The sequence below is a fragment of the Rhamphochromis sp. 'chilingali' genome (genome assembly GCF_963969265.1).
Source record: "Rhamphochromis sp. 'chilingali' genome assembly, chromosome: 13".
Lineage (NCBI taxonomy): Eukaryota > Metazoa > Chordata > Actinopteri > Cichliformes > Cichlidae > Rhamphochromis > Rhamphochromis sp. 'chilingali'.
Genome location: NC_137940.1, coordinates 28,508,132 through 28,529,618, shown reverse-complemented (window position 1 = coordinate 28,529,618; position 21,487 = coordinate 28,508,132). Strand labels below are relative to the sequence as shown.

The 21,487-nt window shown below is 36.6% G+C and overlaps 2 protein-coding genes across 3 annotated transcripts; both read left to right on the top strand.

Moving 5' to 3' along the window:
• Positions 1–1,216: 1,216 nt before the first annotated feature.
• On the top strand, positions 1,217–10,697 carry LOC308408783 (uncharacterized protein; the record flags this gene model as incomplete). The annotated part of the gene is made up of 6 exons (XM_080901192.1): positions 1,217–1,262; positions 1,351–1,722; positions 8,949–9,269; positions 9,558–9,815; positions 10,152–10,265; positions 10,495–10,697. The coding sequence occupies 6 exons, from the start codon at positions 1,217–1,219 to the stop codon at positions 10,695–10,697; spliced, it is 1,314 nt and encodes a 437-aa protein (XP_080757318.1).
• A 5,235-nt stretch (positions 10,698–15,932) lies between these two features.
• On the top strand, positions 15,933–19,235 carry LOC308408859 (HEPACAM family member 2-like). Of its 2 annotated transcripts, none has more exons than XM_080901265.1 (5): positions 15,933–16,216; positions 17,270–17,590; positions 18,050–18,301; positions 18,390–18,509; positions 18,792–19,235. In XM_080901265.1, exons 1-5 carry the CDS (start codon positions 16,168–16,170, stop codon positions 18,971–18,973), a joined length of 924 nt encoding a protein of 307 aa, XP_080757391.1. In that variant the 5' UTR covers positions 15,933–16,167; the 3' UTR covers positions 18,974–19,235. The 2 variants fall into 2 exon arrangements, with proteins under 2 accessions (XP_080757391.1, XP_080757390.1); XM_080901264.1 differs by having other exon boundaries at positions 18,390–18,590.
• Positions 19,236–21,487: the final 2,252 nt, after the last annotated feature.

The following is a 21,487-nucleotide window of genomic DNA, read 5'->3' as shown; positions in this document are numbered from 1 at the left end:
CATACATCTTGGTGTTCATAGATCTAGCTGTCGATTGTATTTTTAGGGCAGAATAAGAAGAGGTATGCAAAATAAAAGTCAGCGCAGCCTCAGTGTCTATAAAAGCCCTGGACCACACACACAGTTCCATCTCTGTTCTGTAATGCAGGAAGTACCCATACACGGGTCTTTTTTTTTTCACAGATGAACTTTTCTCACTTCCAGCTGAGCACTTACATGTTACTTTCTTAGCCTGTGCTGCTATGTGCATCCATTCAAATGTAAGTAAGCTAATTACATCCTTCTTTTCCCTGACGAAACACAGATTTTCTTGATTCTTTTTTTATTCATGTTCACCATCACTCTTTGTTCTTACTGAAAACATTACAAAGTGAAGATTTGTAATGTTTGCTTCCATTGCAGAATCATGCCGTGTTTATTTATGTTTATTTATTTTACTATATTCACAGTGACATTTCAAATCTTGTTATGTTATTACACAGTTTTTCTATCCACAGGTGACTTATCACTGGAAATATAATTTACAGTTTTATCTGTGCTTGTTACCAAATACTTGTAAGTTGTGTAGCTGAAATTCTCATATTGAATTCAGCCTCTTTTGGTAGATAAAAGGCTCCTTTGTTTGTTGGACAGCATTGCCTCACTGTTTCATGTTGTGCTAATGATTTGCATCCTTTTAATAAGCTGCTTTTTCACAGGTTGCTTACATTTTATTCTTTCTACATCAGTTCGCTCCCTTCATTTCAGAAAGCAAACTCTGCAAACCTCCAAACATAAAAAGACATCTGTCATGGACATCCTGTAAAGACTGTTATGCAATAAAGCTCTCACCACAGGAACCTCTAGACGATTTGTAACTTAACTTATCACTTCAGATGTTGCACGTTTTTTTCTCAAAAGTAAACGTGAAGAAAAAATAGTGTGTGCCTGATACACATTTGAAAGTGTGTATTGTTTAGATTCAGTTTTGTGTATTTAATTACAAGAGCAAGGGGAAAATTGTTTATTTGCATTTGATGGATATTTCTTGAAATCAGGTCGCTACAACACGTAGACATGCAGTTTATTTCCTGCTGTTGTGAAAATAACCTGTCTATATCATTTACTGTTTCCTGTCAGTTAGGACTCAGGTTTGCAGCAGATTTACATCCAGATTTGTACATAATTTTCTAGAATCTTTGAAAGATTGAAACCACAGTGTGGGTGAATGAAGAGCATGGAACAGTTTTTTATCATTGTGCTACTAGCAGGAGGAACTCAAGGTAAGATTGTCCTCATAAAGAAGCCAAACATTCACATTTGTAGTGTGAATAATTTCACCTCATGTTCTATTAAATATGTTTTTTCCAGCTCTCATTCCAGTCGATGAGACCACATGTGACCTCAGGACGAACACATGTCCATGCTCTCCTCTTCTTAAAGGAACTGTGTATATCCAAGTGATGACTGATGCTAGTGGCCGTGAAGTGACATGTTTGAAGATGCTTCCCACCGTGAATATAATTGTGTTCAATCTGAAGAAAGAAACAATAACAATAGACAAAGAATTTAACAACAGACTACAGTTTCTAATCAGGAATGGGACAATCAAGATCACAAACGTGAGGAGGAATGATTCAGGTCAATACAGCATTGAGGTCTTTAATTCAGGTGGAGTCCGAGAGAAAAACATTAATTTCATCCTGGATGTTAAAGGCAATGATAAAGCTGAAAGCAAGTTATGTAAGTTACTCTTTATTGAATAGTGTTGATGTTATTATAAAGATAATCAGACATGTAACTGTTAAACTGTTAAACACAGTACACATCACTTGTGCAACAAATGATAGAAGCAGAAATGCAGAAAAACATATGGAAAGAAAGATGCAAGTGTACAGTGAACAGTCTATGCTGATATAGTATTTGTCTATGTATAGGTATTATTGGTTATTTAGCCACACATGGGCTGCTATTACTTTTTATGATTGAATAATCTTTTATTTCCCAGTAACTACACTTTAACTACCACCTACACTTTAAAGGCACACTGAAACTTTCCACTTGGTGATAGAATATCCTGAGCTGCACTGTATGACCATATTAACTTGTGACATGTATGCATTATAATAGAAGAAGAATCCTTTTTATTGTTGTTATGTATATATATACACATATATACACACACACATGCATATAAGCACAAAGAAGACACTATTAAAAGCACACCGTCATACTAAGACAGGGGACACTTTCTGTTGTCACTCTGTAGAAGTTCATAAGAGGCAGAGAAGCGAGTCCAGTCCGTTTTAGCTTCCTGGGGAATAATAGCCTTTGTTTGGCTTTCATCACAAGGTGTGACGTGTTCAGGAACTGGGTCAGGTCAGATAATGACCTGTTTCATATTGGGATCTTCTATGTTGCAAACAGGGTTGACAACATATTTTACATTTACTTTGAATTTTCATTTTAGTCAAAGCCAAATAAAAACATGTAGGTAATACTTCATCATACCTTGGTTAATAAGTTAGTAAAGTCATAGTCAAGTACTTTTAAGTTAATTTTTATACAATAAAAATTATAATGTCACAAAACATTAACAGATTTGTAAACATTATCTAAACTGTTTTTATAACATAATAGTAACGTTAAAACAATGTTAATAAACTCTGTCTACAGCATCTATAAATATTGTACACGTTTATTAAGGAGGAACCTGGAGGACCACGCTACACGTTTGAGTGTTTTCCCCCATTGTTCCAGTTTTCTTTCACCATCTCTTTATTTAGTTTAAATAATAGTTTAGTGTGTGGGGGTTGTGCCCAAACGTTTATATATTTACAGTTAGTTAACCATAATAATACCAAAGTCTTACCAAAGTTTACGCTTGAATAAATTGTAAGTACTGTACTTATAATTATCACTGTGTTCTCTTCACTCAGCACACAGTTTTCCTTACCTGAGGCTAGTCTTTGCTGCACTGGGATCTCCCCTGATAGCAGTGTCATGCTGTGTTGTGTATCGGGAACTGAAGCATCTTAAGAAGACTTCTAACAAGGCGGCCCGTGATCAAAAGAGGTTGATATACAATTACATCATTTCAGTGCCATAATTTGATGGGTAATTGTAAAAGTATTTATTTTGCTATAATTGATTTTTTTTTCTTTCACAGCCTCAAGTGTGAAACAGAGAACATAAACCTTAAGTGTGAGTCTGAGCTTTAGTGAACTGAACTCACTCGTGATCAGCACTGGACACTGAACTGAGGATCAATGAAAAATGAAAACAGTTAGGAGGTGACTGTGGAAGTTTCATATTGTATCAAAAACAATTTAAAAATGTTATGCTTGCAGCTTTGTAATCATATTTTGGAGATCAGATAAGAATATACAGTCATGTATATTATCCTGATTCAAAATTCCTTAAATAACAATAAAAACTTTGTAAATGAATGGGAAGTCTTTTTCAGTGAGTTAGTAGGGATTAAAAAAAATAAAAAAAGTATATATATATATATATATATATATATATATATATATATATATATATATATATATATATATATAGTGTTTGGAAGGTTACTTTTAAAATGTATTCCACTACAGATTACAAAATACATGCCCCAAAATGTATTCTGTAACGTATTCCGTTACGTTACTCGATGAGAGTGACGTATTCTGAATACTTTGGATTACTTAATATATTATCATGCTGTTTACAACTACGTGAATGTACTATTGCTGTGATTTATTACTGTTACTGAAGGTCCGCAGCTCCGAACCGTAGTAAAGGGACCTCTGGCTAATACGTCAGGTTCTGTGTCGGGCTCGTAGCCGAAAAATAGCTTTACTTTGTTGTCTGGGTCAACTTTGCTTGCGAGAGACAAAGAGAGGCGTTGAAAGACTGCTCCAACGGAACTTATTGTTTCGGAGGAAAACACAAACACAGCGTACAGTTGAGTCTTAATAGCTTACTTACAACTGGGCTCATCAGGCACTCTTCTTGGCTGCAGTGGTTATTATTATATTTACATGCTTCCAGCTCCCGTTTTTCCTCGATGACAACTTGTACTTTTCCTTTTTCTCCCTCCCTCGCTCACAGACACATAACAGGTATGGCAGTCCATTCTCCCTGCAGCATGGACTACACTGCCTATGATGCTACATTCTTTAGAGCTATACCTGTAGCATCCTGCCTATTAGCTTGACACAACAACAACAACAAAAAGGCGCTCTCTCACCCAGGACACACGCAGAGAGAGAGCGTCACCCTGTAACCATGGCAACCGTAACGCTGCCGCCTGGAACAACAGAACGTAGCTGTCAAACAAACCCAAACAGTCCTGACCCGCCACAATATGAAACAGGGAAGTACCGCCGTGTAATCCATTTATTTCAACAAAGTAACTGTATTCTAAATACCACCTTTTTAAACGGTAACTGTAACGGAATACAGTTACTCATAATTTGTATTTTAAATACGTAACGGCGGGACATGTATTCCGTTACTCCCCAACACTGTATATATATATATATATATCGCTGTAGTTAGAAATATATTAAAAGATATATCAAACGTTGTGGGTTTTGGCTTTATCACTTTAGTGTGTCTTTGAATGAACCTAAAGAAGTTTGAAAATAAATATAACTGTTTTAATTATAACTAACAGGGCCACATATTCATCAGTGTGGATCTGACTCTAGGGACATTGACAGGATAAAATGAAGATGGACTCTGTGGGAAAGCTGCTTGTGTCCCTGCAGCTTGTATGTTGACCATTGTCTGCGTTTCACTTCCTTCATATAGTAGCGGTGTAAAATGAACATATCTCCTCATATGGTGAGACCTCAGGGTGAAACTGAGGCTCTCAGTGATGCTAAAATATTCTCAAACTTCTACATTGTTTCACACGTCTATTTTCTCATGCAACTAAAGAACAGAATTCACTCAGTCAGCTTCATTGTTATGAAGTTGACTGTAAGTGAATTATGACATCACACATAAGCTTTCTCCAATTTATTTCACCACTTTGTAAGTGGTGCTAATGAATAATTACGATTAATAATTCAATTTTTAAAAAAGCGTTAACTTTATTGTTATATTTATATGTTAGCTGTTTTTTTAAGGTAAAATGTAGTTTGAATCTAATTTTTATACAGTGCACATAACTCAACTTACTGTCAAACAAGAGGACCTTTATATGACTATGATTGAATCTATGGAAATACTGTATGTCAAAAACAGACACATGTATTTCTGCACTTAAAAATAGGTCAAACAGAATCATTAGTTATGATTTTGCACTAGAAATGATGCTATGAAGAATGGTAAATGGTAAATGGCCTGTATTTATATAGCGCTTTTCTAGTCCCTAAGGACCCCAAAGCGCTTTACATATCCAGTCATCCACCCATTCACGCACACATTCACACACTGGTGATGGTAAGAAGAGAGACCCTATTGCTATGTAAACAATATAACGACATTACTTTTAACGTCTGGACAAACATATTGGTAGGTGTGAGGTTTCTCTCTACTGGTTCATAAAGGGATTGCATTCAAGCTTTTACACTTTTACACTTTAACAGGAAAGGATCAGCACTAGTTACTTTGGTTGAGATGGCAGGAGCTTTTTAGGTTAATTTGTCCAGTAGCTGTAGATTTAATTATGTCATGGCATTGAATTTGCCCTTTTCTGTGCTACTATAGGCAATAAATTGGACAGAAATATTTCAGCAGGCAAAAATGGTTAAATTATATATAAAATAACAGAGAAATTCTTCAATGTAAAGTAAAAAAGGCAATGAGTTTCATTATTTGAGACGCAACTGTTGGTCTGTTCTTTAGTTTTGTTCTTTGGTGTCAACATAAATCTTCTTGTTCTGTACTTTTGTCATGTAAACACATTATGCTATCATGGCACTTTATGGGATTTTATGTCATGAAAAGAATTTTGAGCTTGCTTTGGACTGAAATGTTGAGAATCTGTTTAATTGTAATTTTTTTCACATCAAATTCCTACATGCCAAAAGCACATTTTGTAATTTTGTGTATATTCTTCATTAATCAAAGATTTTAAATATGAAATGAAACACTATAACACAGGGTGTGTGTAAATACTTAGTGCCCAGCACACCTGCTTATCTGACCATTTCTGTTTGGCAGAGGTTTACAGTGTTTTATTTCTATTTATTTATTTTATTTTAGAGAGAGTTTAGAGATTAAAAATACAAAACCATAATTGATCTTATACTTATTCTGTCACCTAAACACATTTCTGTGATTGAAAACTTTTTCCTAAAAGTGGAAATTTTAGGAATTAAATACAGTCTTAAAACCTTGTAGTATACATGAAAAATGGTTTCCTCCATTATTCTCAGTCCGTCCCCCCGATTCTTTTTTTCTTGACAGATGCTGAGCTCTCTTCTGGAAAAACAGGGTAGTGATGAGTTAATGATTGATTTTGTCTCTTTGAGATCATTCTCCTGCTTTGGAAAAACACTCTTCCACAAGGTTCTAATCAGGTAGGAATACATAAACAAAACAAAGTAATAAAAATAAACAAACAAAAAAAAGGAATACATAAACACGAGAAAGAAAAAAACATATACCTTGTTTGACGTTATGGGATCAAAACGATTGTAGCCTGGAGAAAGTTTCCTTTTTTTCTTGGTGGTTCCATTGTGTAATATGTGATCATGAGCCAAACATGTAAACAGCAGCAAAGACCGTCTCCTCTCCTGCTCTCAGAATGAACATGAGTCAGAAGGCTTTTTTCTTAAATGTAAAATTTATTTTTTTAAAATAAATTAACGAGGTCTGATCACTTACAGGAATCATGGTCAGTTATGTTGTCCATGTTGTTTGCATTTGAGTAGAATAGAGGAGTTTGTGTGAAATCTGTCTGCTTATTTGAATAGTGAGAGGCTAAATAGTGATGAAACATTCACAGAGAGTTGGGGAATGGCTGCAATCATAGAACTGTAAGATGGCGAGAGACGTAGTCTAAAGTCTCCACAGTTGATTGCTCCTTTTTTACATGAATGGCCTCTTTGACTCCCTCCTGAAACCAGTGTTTCTAAGAGTACATCTTTCACTATCTGTAATGGTAGACCTGACACACTGGTATGTTTGAATGCTTGGGGAGTGTTTATTAAGGCACCACAAACATATGGCTGGACGTTTCTGTACACAGTTCATCAACTTCCCAGTCAGTCGTCAGTGCATGCTCCTCCCTCAGGTCTCCAGCTTCACTATATATAAAGGGAGAAACCTCATTAGTTAAATAACCGCCACTTGTCCCTCCAGCCTCCTTGGCACTGCCCCCTTGAGCTCACTGCCCCACCCCTCCCCTGCAGCTGAGCCAGGGACCACACCTCTGCCACACCATCTTACAATGCTGTGATGATTGCAGCAGTTCCCAACTCTCCGTGAATAGTACTCATGGCAGTTGATCAGTGCTCATAATACTGGGCGTTTGGCTTAGGCAACGGGGGTAATTTCGGTCATTATGTAACTGTACTATTTATAAGGTAGGAAACATTTAGTCAGCTGAGAATGAAGAAGTCACTTGGATGAGCGATGAGATGTTTCTCTCATTGGAATTTAATTTTGGCAACAATAACAACCACTCAAACCAACAGTCATCCTAAAAAACAATCCTTAATTCTTTTTTTATGTTCAAAGCTGTTCAAAAGTGTCTGCTTCCCTCGTGGATGTAAATATGATGTTTTAGATACTAAAACAAATTAAAAACTAAATTAAAATAAGATATAACAAGAATTCACTTTAGATGAGATATAAACATGAATGCTGTTAAACTGCACTAAACTAAACTTTATTAGTCTACTGCCATCATGGGAAGGACAGTGTTATTTTGTTACAGATGTTGAAAATAGTCCAATGACAGTATGAGTAATGATAAAAAAAAGTCTGTGGAAGCTGTGTGAGGTTCCTTTTATTTCTGCTAAGTAATGAAGATGTTAGTTTTGCTTCTGTTTTTAATGTGATGAGCTTTTAAAAAGAGGCTGATCAGGAGCCATTTCTGACTATTAACTGCTGTCTGCACGTCATCAAACAATGAAAGCAGTGGTTGGATTTATGGTGATTCTACTGGGGGCGTCTCATGGTAAGCTGTTCTGGGTTTTTCATGTGGCATTTTATTAAAAATGATAACTATATTATTAGTAATCATTTTTTCTTGATTTTCTTGATCACCAATGTGTTTTGAAGCAATACGATTTTTTAAAAATCAGTACATAAAGTTGGACATTGTCCTTAGGGGCGTTAAAGGAACTGTACTAATACTTGAAAAAAAAAAAGCTTTTGCATTTCTTTTCTTTTTTTCTTTTTTGGCTACATATTTAATTTGTGAACATTTGAGCAGAGCTTTAGTTTGTTTTTTATCCAGTGACTCTGGAAAATAAGGAGAGTAGCAACTTTGTTCACTATAATGGTCTTCCACAGACATGATTTCAGTGTTGTTGTTTTAAGTGCCAACACATTCCACAGTGGAGCATCTGTTTAACTGTTTTTCTTAGTTATTCACCTAATAACTAACATTTCTAACAGTAATGTTAAAAACATTACTGTGTTAACTTTGTGAGTATATTATCGATTAAATGTGTGCTCTTGAGGCTCTATTACCTGCACCTACTCAGAGTGAAATAATCAGAGCTTATGTACTCATGGCAGTAGTGTTATTAAAAATAATTTGATACATTTCATAATTTTATACACAGCTAATCAAAACACTGGATTATCCAAAAATAACAATTTTGTATTAAGTAAGTACATGGTAATAAAAAACATTTTAATAGGTAAAAGTCTACACACAAATTAATTTGGGTTTGCTGAAAATATTAATTTATTATATTATTATTATATTATTATATTAATTAATTTAATTGTGATTTATTTGGCAAAACTAAAGAATCACATTTTTTTTCTTTTTAATGTTTCAAACTTTGCAGGTGTGGAAACTTACTGTGATGGCAGACACGATGGAGCTCAGTGTTATGGAGCTTTGGGAGGAACTGTGGACATCCAGCTGGTGGACAGCACCTCAGAAATATCTAGATACCAACTGTTAAAGAATTCATTAAAAATACTAGATGTGAGAGAGAAAATGATTCTCTCTAATACCATAAAACATAGATCTGTCTTTTTTCCTAGTAATGGAACATTTAGGATCACTAACCTAAGCAGGACAGACAGTGGTAATTATACCCTTCAAACCTTTGATTCAGATGGAAAATCATCAGGTGTGCAGATTTTGCAGTTGTTTTTTCAAGGTAAATGTTGTGATAATAAGTGATTAATAGATGCAAATTATACATTGTTTTTGTAATCTATATATCTCACAACATTTCCGATACATATAGTTTGTGCATTCCCTGTTCTCTATTGGGAGAGTATAAGTAATGATCTGCAAACTTTACAGTTGTTTATTCAAGATAATTTTTTTTCACCTATTGGGAAATAACAGCAACCAATTTAACATTGCTTTGGTAATCTATATATCATCATTATCTCCACAGATTCTGATGTAAAATCTAAATTCATCTGTGTGTTTCTCTCAGCTCCTGTGTCCTCTGTCCTGTTGGTCTCTGAGTGTCTGTCCCAGGGAGAGAGGAGGGTGTCCTGTTCCTCTGAGGGAGGGGACAGTCCTCAGTACAGCTGGACTCTGGATGGACGCACACTGACAGATGCTGAGATCCTTTCTGGAAATATGAAGACTAACGTCATCACTCTGAAGCAGCACGTCTCAGGACATCTGGCCTGCTCCGTCAAAAACCTCGTTAGTAAAGTCTCCAAAGAACAGAGGCTATCTACCTGTGGTGAGTGAAAAAGGTGATAATTACAACTTTGACAATTATATTACTTTTAAATTTGTGAGAAATTGTCTTTTTTTTGCTCATAGGCTTCATTTTCATCAACTGCACTTCAGTCAATGGGACACAAGTATCAGGGTGGGTGTATGAAGCCAATAACACCCTGTGCATTGAACCAACAACTGAACCTTCCACAACCCCACAAACTGCAGTAGGTAAGAGGAATGACCCATGGTACAGGGGAAACTGAAAAAACAGCTAGACCCATTGATGTCATTTTCTCCTTTCTTCATTTCACGTTTATTGACTTAATCGTGCGTTTTTTTATGTCTTCTTTCTAAGAAATAGGACATTTGCCACTGATCAGTGGTGTTCTCTCAACACTTATAATTTTCTTAGTTGTAGTTGTAGCAGCAGTCTGTGCTCAACGGAAAAAGCAAAACAGCAAAACAAAAGGTACAAAACTTATTTTCCCTTACTTCTGTCAAATTGCTTTTTTTTGTTTTTATAAATATACTATATCTCTGTTATATGTCACTTAAATATTGTTAAGCAGCCACAGTTAACTGTAAAATGAAAAGAACTCAACAGCTTAACAAAATCCACCATAAAGTTTAAAGCTCAAAAATGAACTTTCATACAAAGTGCAACTATTCCGTTAATTATTTGTTGATTATTTTTAAAGCGACCCCTTCTTCCTACTCTGCAGAGGAAGAAAATGATCAGGAAGAAATCTTTGCTGATCTCAGGGTCGTGAAACAGCAGGCGAAACAACTGGAGAAAAGAGCGGAGCTAGAGTTCTGCCGAGTCAAGTGCTCAAAGCGTCCTCGGCAGACTGAACCAACAATAGATGATTGTTTGTATGTTAACGTCCATAAATTCAGGTGATTTAAGTGGTCAGTTCTTCCACACAGACTGCATCACTAAAGATCCATGGAGAGAAGAGCTGATGTTAAAATGCCTGAAGGTCTTTTATTTAATGTGATTTCCCACCAGAAAAATGTAAAAAAGCTAATACTGACTGATTTATTGTATTTTCATCTGCATTATACCAGAGGACTACACATGTATTCTTTTATGATCTCTTGATTTAAAGATAGTATCTTATATAAACACTACGAGTGTTTTCTGCTTTTGTATTCTGCAGACGTGTCATGGTCCTGGGCCATGTTGGCCCAGTGTTCTTAGTTTTCTTGTATGTTTGTATTTTGTTCCCTATTTAGGCCATGTTTCCTGAGTTGCCCTGTTGTGTTGTTCCCTAAGTGTTTTCCCTTCGTGGCTTTTACCCCCTGTGTGCCCCTCTGTGTATCTGTGAGCCCTCGTCTCTCCTTATGTTTTATTCCATGTTTCCCCTGCCCGTTATGTCTAAGTTCTCCCCGTGCTCTCTCTCCCCCCTGTGTGCCCTCTGTGTATTTATGAGCCCTCGTCTCCCGTTGTGGTTGTTCCATGTTTCCCCAGCCCGTTATGTCTGTGTTTTCCCCGTGCTCTCTCTCCTCCTGTCTGAACCTCTGTACTTCCTGTTTGACTCTGCCCGTCTCCCATCAGTGTTATGTTCAACCCGCCCTGTCTCGTTATGGTTATCTGTGTCAGCTGTGTTCCCCGTGTGTTCCCACTTTCCTCGTTAACCCTCTGTGTATTTCTGTCTGCGTCTCCCTCTGTTCGGCGTCGCGTTCTCCCTCATGTTGTGTGGATCTTCCTGTGTCTACCTGCGAGTGTTAGTTTACTTTTCCCCAGTTTAGTTTTGTATTTCCTGTGTTCTACCGTGCCAGCATTAAAGCTATGTTTCTCGAGTTCATCCCCGTGTCTGTGAGTTTTGCATTTGGGTCCTCCTCCTGCTTGCCACACAGCGATCCATGACAAGACGCTCTGATAGAACATGTTTATTTAGGAGTTTTTCTTTTTTCATGTGAACTTGACAAGTTTTTGACTTGGTAGAAGTTGCACCAGATGATCCAAAATGGATATTTATTCAATATCCATTTAAATAAAGTAAATGGATATAAGTTTATACAAATTTCAGTGCAGCAAAACCTTTAGACAGTGATTAAACATCCAGATATCAACATTTTACCTTTGGTCAATACATTTCCTCACAGATGTCTTACAAGAGACACTGATATTCAGATGACATTCTCAAGGGAAAGGTGTGTGAGTCACCATCTTTGTATTTGCTGCCATTTGGAGAATCACTTGAAAGAGGCTGTGAGGTTTGCTATATGGCAAAGCAGGACTCAAACGGACTTAATGGACAATTTATTTATTTAGAAGCTTCAAAATGTGCAACCAACAATCCCAAAACTCAATACACAGCCTCGATGATCCAAATTCCAAGATGCCAATGATTCTCTTCAACAGGCTGCTCTCCACAGGTTTCTTTGCACAAGGGGGGAGGTGGTAAGTTTCTTCACAAGATAACAAGAAGCACAACAAACCAGCACAAGACCCGGAGTTACACTAACTGAAGTTCCCCAATGATCCAGCAAAAACTGAATAGCTCAGGTAGTGACTCTTGAGAAGCTTTAATAAGGAGACCCGATGATATTTCTTGAGGTGGTCTTTGGACTATATAAATAAAACAAAAACCTATTGAAACAAATTATGATAGTACAAAAAAAAAAAAAAGGGGGGGGGGGGGGAGGTGTAACTGTTCAACAAATCAGTCTGAAGCAGTATTCTTATTTTTCACCATGAAATGGTGCTATTATTCAGCATTCTTTTAATGTATTAATTGTTTTAGTGGCTTATCTGACTTTATTGTAAAGAAGATTTGTACTATTAGAACGTTAAAGCTTTAAAGATTAACTGTAACTTTTTTAATTATATTTTTGTATATATTCTCAAAAAACCCCAGTTTTTAAATATGAAAGCAGTCATTTTAGTGAACAGTGTTTGTAAATAGTTATTGGTCAACATACGGAGTGGCTAGCCAGGACCCTTACTGGATAAGGACCCCTCATGGTAAAAACAAAGCCCTGGAATGTCTGCAGCCTGTCCACAGCTCGAGCTGTTGTACTCTGTTGTACTCTGTATAATTGTGTATGTGACAAATAAAGGTTGTTTGATGTTGTTTTGTTTCTTATTCTTACACTGTAAGGTCAACAAGCGGACTCTGTTGCCCCATCTACACATGCACACACACACACACACACACACACACACACACACACACACACACACACACACTCCCCAGATACACAGGCTACCTTATTTAACCATCCCCTTCTGCGAAACGACTTTTAGATTTTATGCTATTTATGCCTTTTTTTTGCTGCTCTTTTTTAAACGTATTCTTTTAAACTGTATTGCACTGTAGAGGCTAGTGAATAACAGTATTTCGTTTCAGGCTGGGTAACACCATACGAAATGACAATAAACTTCTTGAGTCTATTATCCCCCCATCAATAAAATCTAACACCAAGGTTTTTGCACTTCATTGTCTGAGGCGGTTCACTAACAGGACACACTGCAGTCTGTTCAAAGAAGCATACACTGACCTGAAGCTTGAAAGCCGCTGTCTGGATCAACAGAAGCTGAACAATGTGCAGACATGGAAGCTGTTGGATTGTTTTTAAATACTTTTTTCTACACTTCAAAATAGAATTAAATGTTTTACAGCTATGGGATCCAGTAAAGTCAGTGAAAAGGTTTGACTTTATTCTTATGGATGAAGAATCTCAAACACAGAAAAGAGGCAAAATTCTGCAATAGATCTGCTAAATATAATTACAATTACAGAACTGCTTAAACATTTTTAAATGATACTGTTTGGTTTCTTGATATAATAATATCAAATTATGAGATCAATTTCATATGGATATGCACTTAAAGTAAATACAGTTATTGCAAAAGAACTGTTTAAATAATATATAACTAATTTAAATCAGTTTAATTAGCTCCATAACTGTTTTATTAATAATCAAATATGATGGAAGATGTACCATTTTTACAATTTTTATTTATTAAATCTATTTAGATTTTGGAAAAGCATTCAGCGATCTAAAATGTAAATGTAATTTAAATGCAGTTTTCAGACACTACCTGTCACGGCTGCGGCAGCAGTCGTGTGGTGTCTGTGTGAAAGGACACAAAATGCAGACACTTGAAGTGATGAGAGGGAGCTTTATTGTAGAAAGTGAAAATAACAAAGGCGAGAACAGAACTAAACATAAACCTAAACTGGGAAAACTAGTAACAAACAAAACCCGAAACCATAACTCACAGAACAACACGCAGGAAAAAACATAAGGAGGTTACATAGGGGATGAGGACCGGAGAATGAAGAGCAGAGAGACACAGATATTCACCAAGCTACACTGATGGAGCGACAACAAGCAAATGCAAACAGACACTATATATACACAGGCAGGAGCGTGAGGGAACGAGGCACAGGTTCAATTCAATTCAATTCAATTTTCGGATCCAGAGGCTGAGTCGGAGGTCTCAGTTTGCTCTGGATTCTCAGAGGTGCGCGTTTCAGCTCCCACTATGGTCTCACACGAACTTGTGCAGCATGGCTCTGGGCCAGCTGGAGGCTCAGACGAACCCAGCCAGCAGTTTTTATTGTCAGCTGGGGGTTTACAGTGAAATTTGGATCTTCCTTCATTTGCTCCTCGCTCCAAGCTGACTGTGACAAGTCTAGTTTTGCTATAAGAAAGGAGCAGAATATCACCAAGAACAATCATGGAGGCTGTGCATGGTAAAGGTTGCATGTACACTTGTGGTTTGTATGTTGCAACTTATTTTTGCTTCACTTCTTTCTGTGCAAAATAACTTGTATGGTGAAACTAATTAACATTTAACCTCAACATACATAACTTCAGAAAACATTTTAAAACCAGTGAACAACAGAACAATCATTGATGGCTATGAATGTGTTTTGAGGTTTGAAGTAATCTGTAATTTAAACTTGAATATAAATTGGAATTTGTATCATGTCTTTGATAAACTGGTTTCGAAATACATTTTAACCTTTTACCTTTTTAAAAAAAAGTTTATTCAGTAATTACATTTATTTTAGCTGTAAATATTACAGTGTCAGTGAAACGGCATGATTAGCTAAACAAGATAATTACATATTTCGTTTGGAAGCATTAGTATGTCTAATCTGAAAGAAAACGTCTCTCTTTTCTCTCTCTTTAGCTCTTTTCTAATCACTTCCTGTCTTTCTGAGTTCACACATTCTTATCTGAAACTGATCACTAATGACAGCTGCGTTCAGTAGTTAATACTGAAATACTGTGAGAGAAGTCCCATCCTAACAGATATAAATTGACATGTTTTGATTTGAAGCTGATCACTAACAGGAAACATGGACAGCGTAAGTTGTGCCTTTTTGCATCTCAGTAAAATAGAGTATTTTATCTGTGGGTTGCCAGAACGTGGAAGCTCCTATAGAAGACTGTCATACTGTCATGCTCATAATCATCAGTAGTGTAGTCCTATTTTAAATAATTAATTATTGACCATGTTAATTCAGGTTCTTCTTTGTGGAAATAAATAATGATGATGGAGAAAAACAGCTATTATTGAGAATGCATCAAGACAATACATTAATAATGAGTAATAGTGTTACTTTTCAGAACTTTTTGCATTGATGTTACGGCCCTGGGCCTTGGAGGAAGTGAGACTACCCTTTGTTTATGCAAACCCAAAAGTGCTAGGACTCGTGGATGACTGGCTGCTGGGAGTCCTGTGCCAGCCTTCTTTTATGCAGATCCAAGTGTGCCAGCCCACGCAGACGATTGGCTGCCTGGAGATCCCATGACACTCCAGGACCAATTGACTGGCTGATTGTCTGCACCTGGGAGTATAAAAAGGCTGAAGAGTCTTCACTCTTTGGGAGACTGCTGTGCTAATGTGAACATACAGTGGCCTCCTTGTCTGCCTAGCATTTGAACACCCTAATCCCTAAACTGAAAATGCATTTTTAAATGTTTTCAAAGTGGTTTTTTTTCTTCATTGATGTGTATATCACCAAAATGTGGACTTAAAATGGAATATAAATGGGGCTGCTCTTGAATTGCATTAAACTGCATGATATTGTGGTGGAAACTGAGTGATGGGCAGGATAGTGTTAGTTTGTTACAGACTAAAAATAGTCCAGTGACAGTGTGAGTAATAAGAAAAAAAATTCTGCAAAGTAATGAACATGCTAGTTGTACTTCCTTTTTCACATTTCCACAGACAGAGTGAGAACAGTCTTTCTGTTGGTTCTTCAAGTATGTTGGTTTTGCTTCCGTTTCTAATGTGGGGAGCTTTTTAAAAGAAGCTGATCAGTAGCAGGAGCCAATTCTGACTATTAACTGCTGGACATATGTGCATGCATTTAATAAAGACACACATTGAACAGTGAGGAGATATGGAAGCTGTGCTGGGATTGATGGTGATTCTACTGGGAGTGTCTCATGGTGAGATATTCTTTTTACATGTGGCACTCAACATTTAATACTTTTTTATCCTGTAGAAAATACCTGACATCATCCTCAGAGATGTTAAAGCAGCACAAATACTTACACAAAGTTACAATATCTGTTTTTTTAATCTTATTAAATTAATGTAAGAATCTATTGGCTATATTTGCAGTACATGACCATTTGAGCAGAGTTTTAGTTCCTTTTTTGGTCTTTTTACCGGTTTTAGTAACAGTGGTAAATTCTTAGCTCACTATACACCTTGGCAGCCTTGTTGCAGTGTGTTTAAGTGAGTTTTGGCTTTTTAAAGGACTTTATTCTTTCCATCCTTATCAAAGACATCATTTGATGGAATGCCTGATTTTGAAGACTCTGTCTCAACTTACTGATTGGATGTTACTAGAAATCTAGATCTTAGGTTACTTATGCCATGCCGTGACTACTGATATGCTGAAGAATGTATCGGTTGCATTACTTTTTCATTTATAAAGCCACCTTCAGAAATGAACATCTCTGTCCTGTTTGTGTACGGATTCTTTTCTCTGAAATATGTCTTCCTGTTTTCTTTTTGACAAACACCCATTTCTTTTCTTTTTTTCACATGAAAATACTTTAGTTTTTGCATTTGTCTAAAATGTGGAGAATGTGTCTTCCTGTATTTCTTAATTATTGATATATTGGTAAAGGTTGGACACATTCGTGTGATAACTTTGGGATTATGGATGCAGCATTTTGTTCTTGAGCCTCTATTATCTACAATTTGCATAACTGCTATCTACTCTGAGTAAAATATTAAGAGCTGACAGATTTATAGCAGTAGTACTACCATAAATAATTTGATACCATTCAATCAAAACACTGGGTTATCCAAAACATATTTTGATATTGGGTAAAAACATGGTAATACAAAAATACTTTTTAGTAAATGAAAGTCCTCACATCAGTAAATTTTGGTTTGCTGATAATGTAAATTCAGTTTTTGTTGTGATTTATTTGGTAGAAACTAAAAAATCACAAATGTTTTTCTTTTTTATGTTTCAAAATTTGCAGGTGTGGAAACTCACTGTGATGGCAGACAGGATGGAGCTCAGTGTTATGGAGCTTTGAGAGGAACTGTGGACATCCAGCTGATGGACAGCACCTCAGAAATACCTAGATACCACTTGTCAAAGAATTCATTAAGAATACTAGATGTGTTAAATAATAAGGTTATTTATAATACCATAGTACATAGATCTAGCTTTTTTCCCAGTAATGGAACATTTAGGATCAATAACCTGAGCAGGAATGACAGTGGTGATTATACCCTTCAAACCTTTCATTCAGATGGAAAATCATCAGGCAAGCAGACTCTACAGTTGTTTCTTCAAGGTAAGGTAACTTTGTGCATCCCCTGTTTTGAATTAGCAAACCATAAATAATGATAATCTACATGATGCACACTACATTCACTAAAGTATTGGGCCACATCTCTTAATCTTTGAATTCTGATGTTTTTAGTTCCATTGGCACAGATGTATGAAACTAAGCAGCTAGCCATGCAGTCTGCCTCTACAAACATTTGTGAATTAATGGATAATTCTAAAGAGTTCACTTAAATTGTGTATGTTACTGTAACAGGATGCTACCTTTGCAGCAAATAATTTTGAGATATTTCTTCCCTCCTATATTCCATAACCAACTGATAGTGTTGCAAAGTAGTAGATTTTAGGAACTATGGAAAATCAGCTACCAAGTTACAGACCATGTAAAGTTACATAGAAGGAAGCACAGTGCATGAAAGTGCATCTTGTTATAGTACCAAAAGTCATCTGTGTGTGTTTCTCTCAGCTCCTGTGTCCTCTGTCCTGCTGGTCTCTGAGTGTCTGTCCCAGGGAGAGATGAGGGTGTCCTGCTTGTCTGAGGGAGGGGACAGTCCTCAGTACAGCTGGGCTCTGGATGGACGCACACTGACAGATGCTGAGCTCCTTTCTGGAAATAATAAGAGTAACAACATTATTCTGAAACAGCAAGTCTCAGGACGTCTGGTCTGCTCAGTCAGGAACAACGTCAGTGATGTCTCAGAAGAACAGAAGATCTGTCGTGAGTGACAACATTTTGAATAAAAGTCGATAATAACGACTAATTCACTTTTAACATCTTTCTCAAATTATTTGCTTTTTTCTGCCAGGTTTCATTAACTGCACCTTAATTAATGGGACAGAGATATTAGGGTGGGTGCCTGTGGACAGTAACAGCCTGTGTATTGAACCAACAAGAGAACCTACCCCAGTCACACCAACTTCTGTGGGTAAGGAGACTGGCACAGTGTCAATTACACAATTCAACAATGAAACTGTGACTTCCAACAGTGATGACCAATGGTACATTAGTAAGTGAAAACTAACTATTTGTTAGTAACGCCGTTATTCCCATCATTGTATATAAATGAGTAAAAATGAACTCTGATGAAGGGGATGCATTCATGTATTTTTCCCCCCTTTCTATAAACTATGGTACATGAGTGAAAACTCTACTGTGACTCTTCTTTCACAGCTCTAACTTGACATAAACATTTTTCTGTCTAACACAGGTACTTCCTGGTTCATTATTGGTTTGAAAGCCGCTGTGGTAATTCTGTCATTAAGTGGGATTTGGATCTGGTTCACTTGGAAGAAAAAAACAATATTGGAAGGCCCTGCTGTCCCAGAAAAGGTGGAATCTCCAGATAACTCCGTTTTCATGATTGAAATGAGTCCTTACTCCAACACCTAGTGTCACCTTTCACCTGCTGTACATTTGTCACATATCTGTGTAGGTGTGGAAATAAGGATCAAAGTGTTTCTCTTTTCCTTTTCATTCATTCCACTTTTTTTTTTTTTCACAAGATAACAACTGTGTATAAATTTCCATAAAAATGTGGTTCTTCTTATAATTTCTGCAATTTTATAATTAGGTCCTCTTAAATATAATCATCATCATATAAAAACTCTCTGTCCTTCATACTTTTTATTTTGCATTTACATTTCATCTGTAGTGCTGAAGGACACATTTGTGTACAGATGTTTTCGCCATTTGTTGTTTGTTGCTGCATTTTTAAATAATCAACCATATAGCTGACAATGTGATGTCAGTGTGTGAATAAAGTGCCAATAAAAGAGTTTATTTCTGGTAACCATGCAGGAAGAGTCAAAGAAAAGAGACCATGGAGAACACAGAAGTAAGAACTTGGTGCTTTAGATTAAAAGAGAAAAAAAAGAACAAACGTTAAACTTAAACATTGAAGTTAAAAGTGAATATCTTTTTCTCTATGTGGTAGTTAAGTAAAATTAACTTATTTAGCACTTTTCACAGATAAAAATCACAAAGTGCTTCACAAAATGGTGTAGTGTCGGACAATAGAACTTAATTTTTGGGAAATTGATGCCAACAAAACTTTAACCTTGTTAAAGTGTGAGAAGAGATCAGATACAGATTTGATAACTTATAATTGGCAGGAAATCTTATTTTTTTTTATCTTATGGTGGAATTAAGTAAAATATATTTTTCTGTAATCCATTGCATATTCAGCTTCATAAGAACATGCGCTAAAAATCCTGCCTGTAGACTCTGCTGGAGCCACTCTGCTACCCCTGTTGTCGCAGCGATGCTCCTCCTGTAAGCTAAGAACAGGAAACTGAAGACAGACTGGAAGGGCTCATGAAAATACTGAAGATCTGGTGACTGTTAAGACCATCAGCAGATCTCAGTTTCTCCACCTGTACATTTTGAAAATGGTATTGTAATAATAATACAATTTTCTTCCTAAAAAAATAAGGCAGAAATGTAACGGGTTATTTGACCAGCTTCACCTTTAAACTCTGAGTAACCTTAGCCAAAATTATTTTGTACGTTAGGCTAAAACAGTTTGATTATCGAACATAATCAAACTGTTGCAGAGGGTCGTGAAAACTGCCCAGCGCATCGCCGGAGCACCACTTCCTGCCATAAAAGACATCTACAGGAAGCGGTGTCTGAAAAGGGCTGGGAAAATCATCAAAGACCCCAGTCACCCATCACATGGACTCTTCACCCTCCTGCCCTCTGGGAGGCGCCACAGGAGCCTCCGGACTAAGACCACCAGGTACCGGAACAGCTTCTTCCCCACAGCTGTCAGACTCCTGAACTCTGCCTCCTGACATCTGACCCACGTTAAACTCATGGACTGAACATACACACACCCACAATGGACAACTGTACCCTCAAACACACAATAATAATATGGACTGAACCACCACTCACAACCACTAGCACTTTATATAGCCTCTGTAGAAACTATCCACATATCTCACTTATCTTAATTGCACTACTGTATAGCTCTGTGTAAATAATCATTCTGTACATTCGATAATCTTTAATCCTACAACTGTTTACAACTTGCATAGTTCCCATTTCTGTATAGCTGTATATCTCAGATTCTGTAAAGTAATTTATTTCATATTCTGTATAGTTTTTCATATTTATATCCTGTTCATAGCCTGTACATAGCTTGTACTCACTACAGCCTGTACATACTTATAGTTATAGAATATTCACAACATACTTCATACCGTGTACATTATAACATACCTTAATAGACTCATTTCTGTAATATACTCACATATCTATATTATTGCTAATATATATTGTAATATATCTATATCACTTAAGCACTTCTGGATGGATGCAAACTGCATTTCGTTGCCCTGTACCTGTGCATGTGCAATGACAATAAAGTTGAATTCTAATTCTAATTCTAATTCTAATTTTAGTGCAAAAAATAACAAACCTATTGGACTCACAATATCTCCATTCTTATTTACTTTCCATCTGAATCAGAATCTGATGACAATCAAAAGAGGAGAAGGTTCTTTGTCTTTGCTGGCTCCTTTGTATCTACACTGTTCCTGCAGCAGGGCCTCAAGGCCGGTCCAAACCTCTTGGGTCAAGCACAGTAGCTATCTTGAGCCATTGATGGTTGCGTGTAGCTACACATTGAGATTGGTCCTTTGTGAAGGCAGTATTAAATTTCACCATGTAGTTTGAGTCATCATCAGAGATCTCCGTGGGGTGATGCAGGTGGTAGAAGCAGGTAAAACAACTGAAGATGAGACATATGTCTCACCTCCAAGAAGCTCAGTCACAAACCCGTAGCAGACAATTCAGGAAAGTCATTATTAATCTACACATATTAACTGTCAAGTATGGAGCTTTTTAAAGAAACAGTAACAATAAGTTAAAAATAGTTTTATTTACCTGTTCAGGTCCATC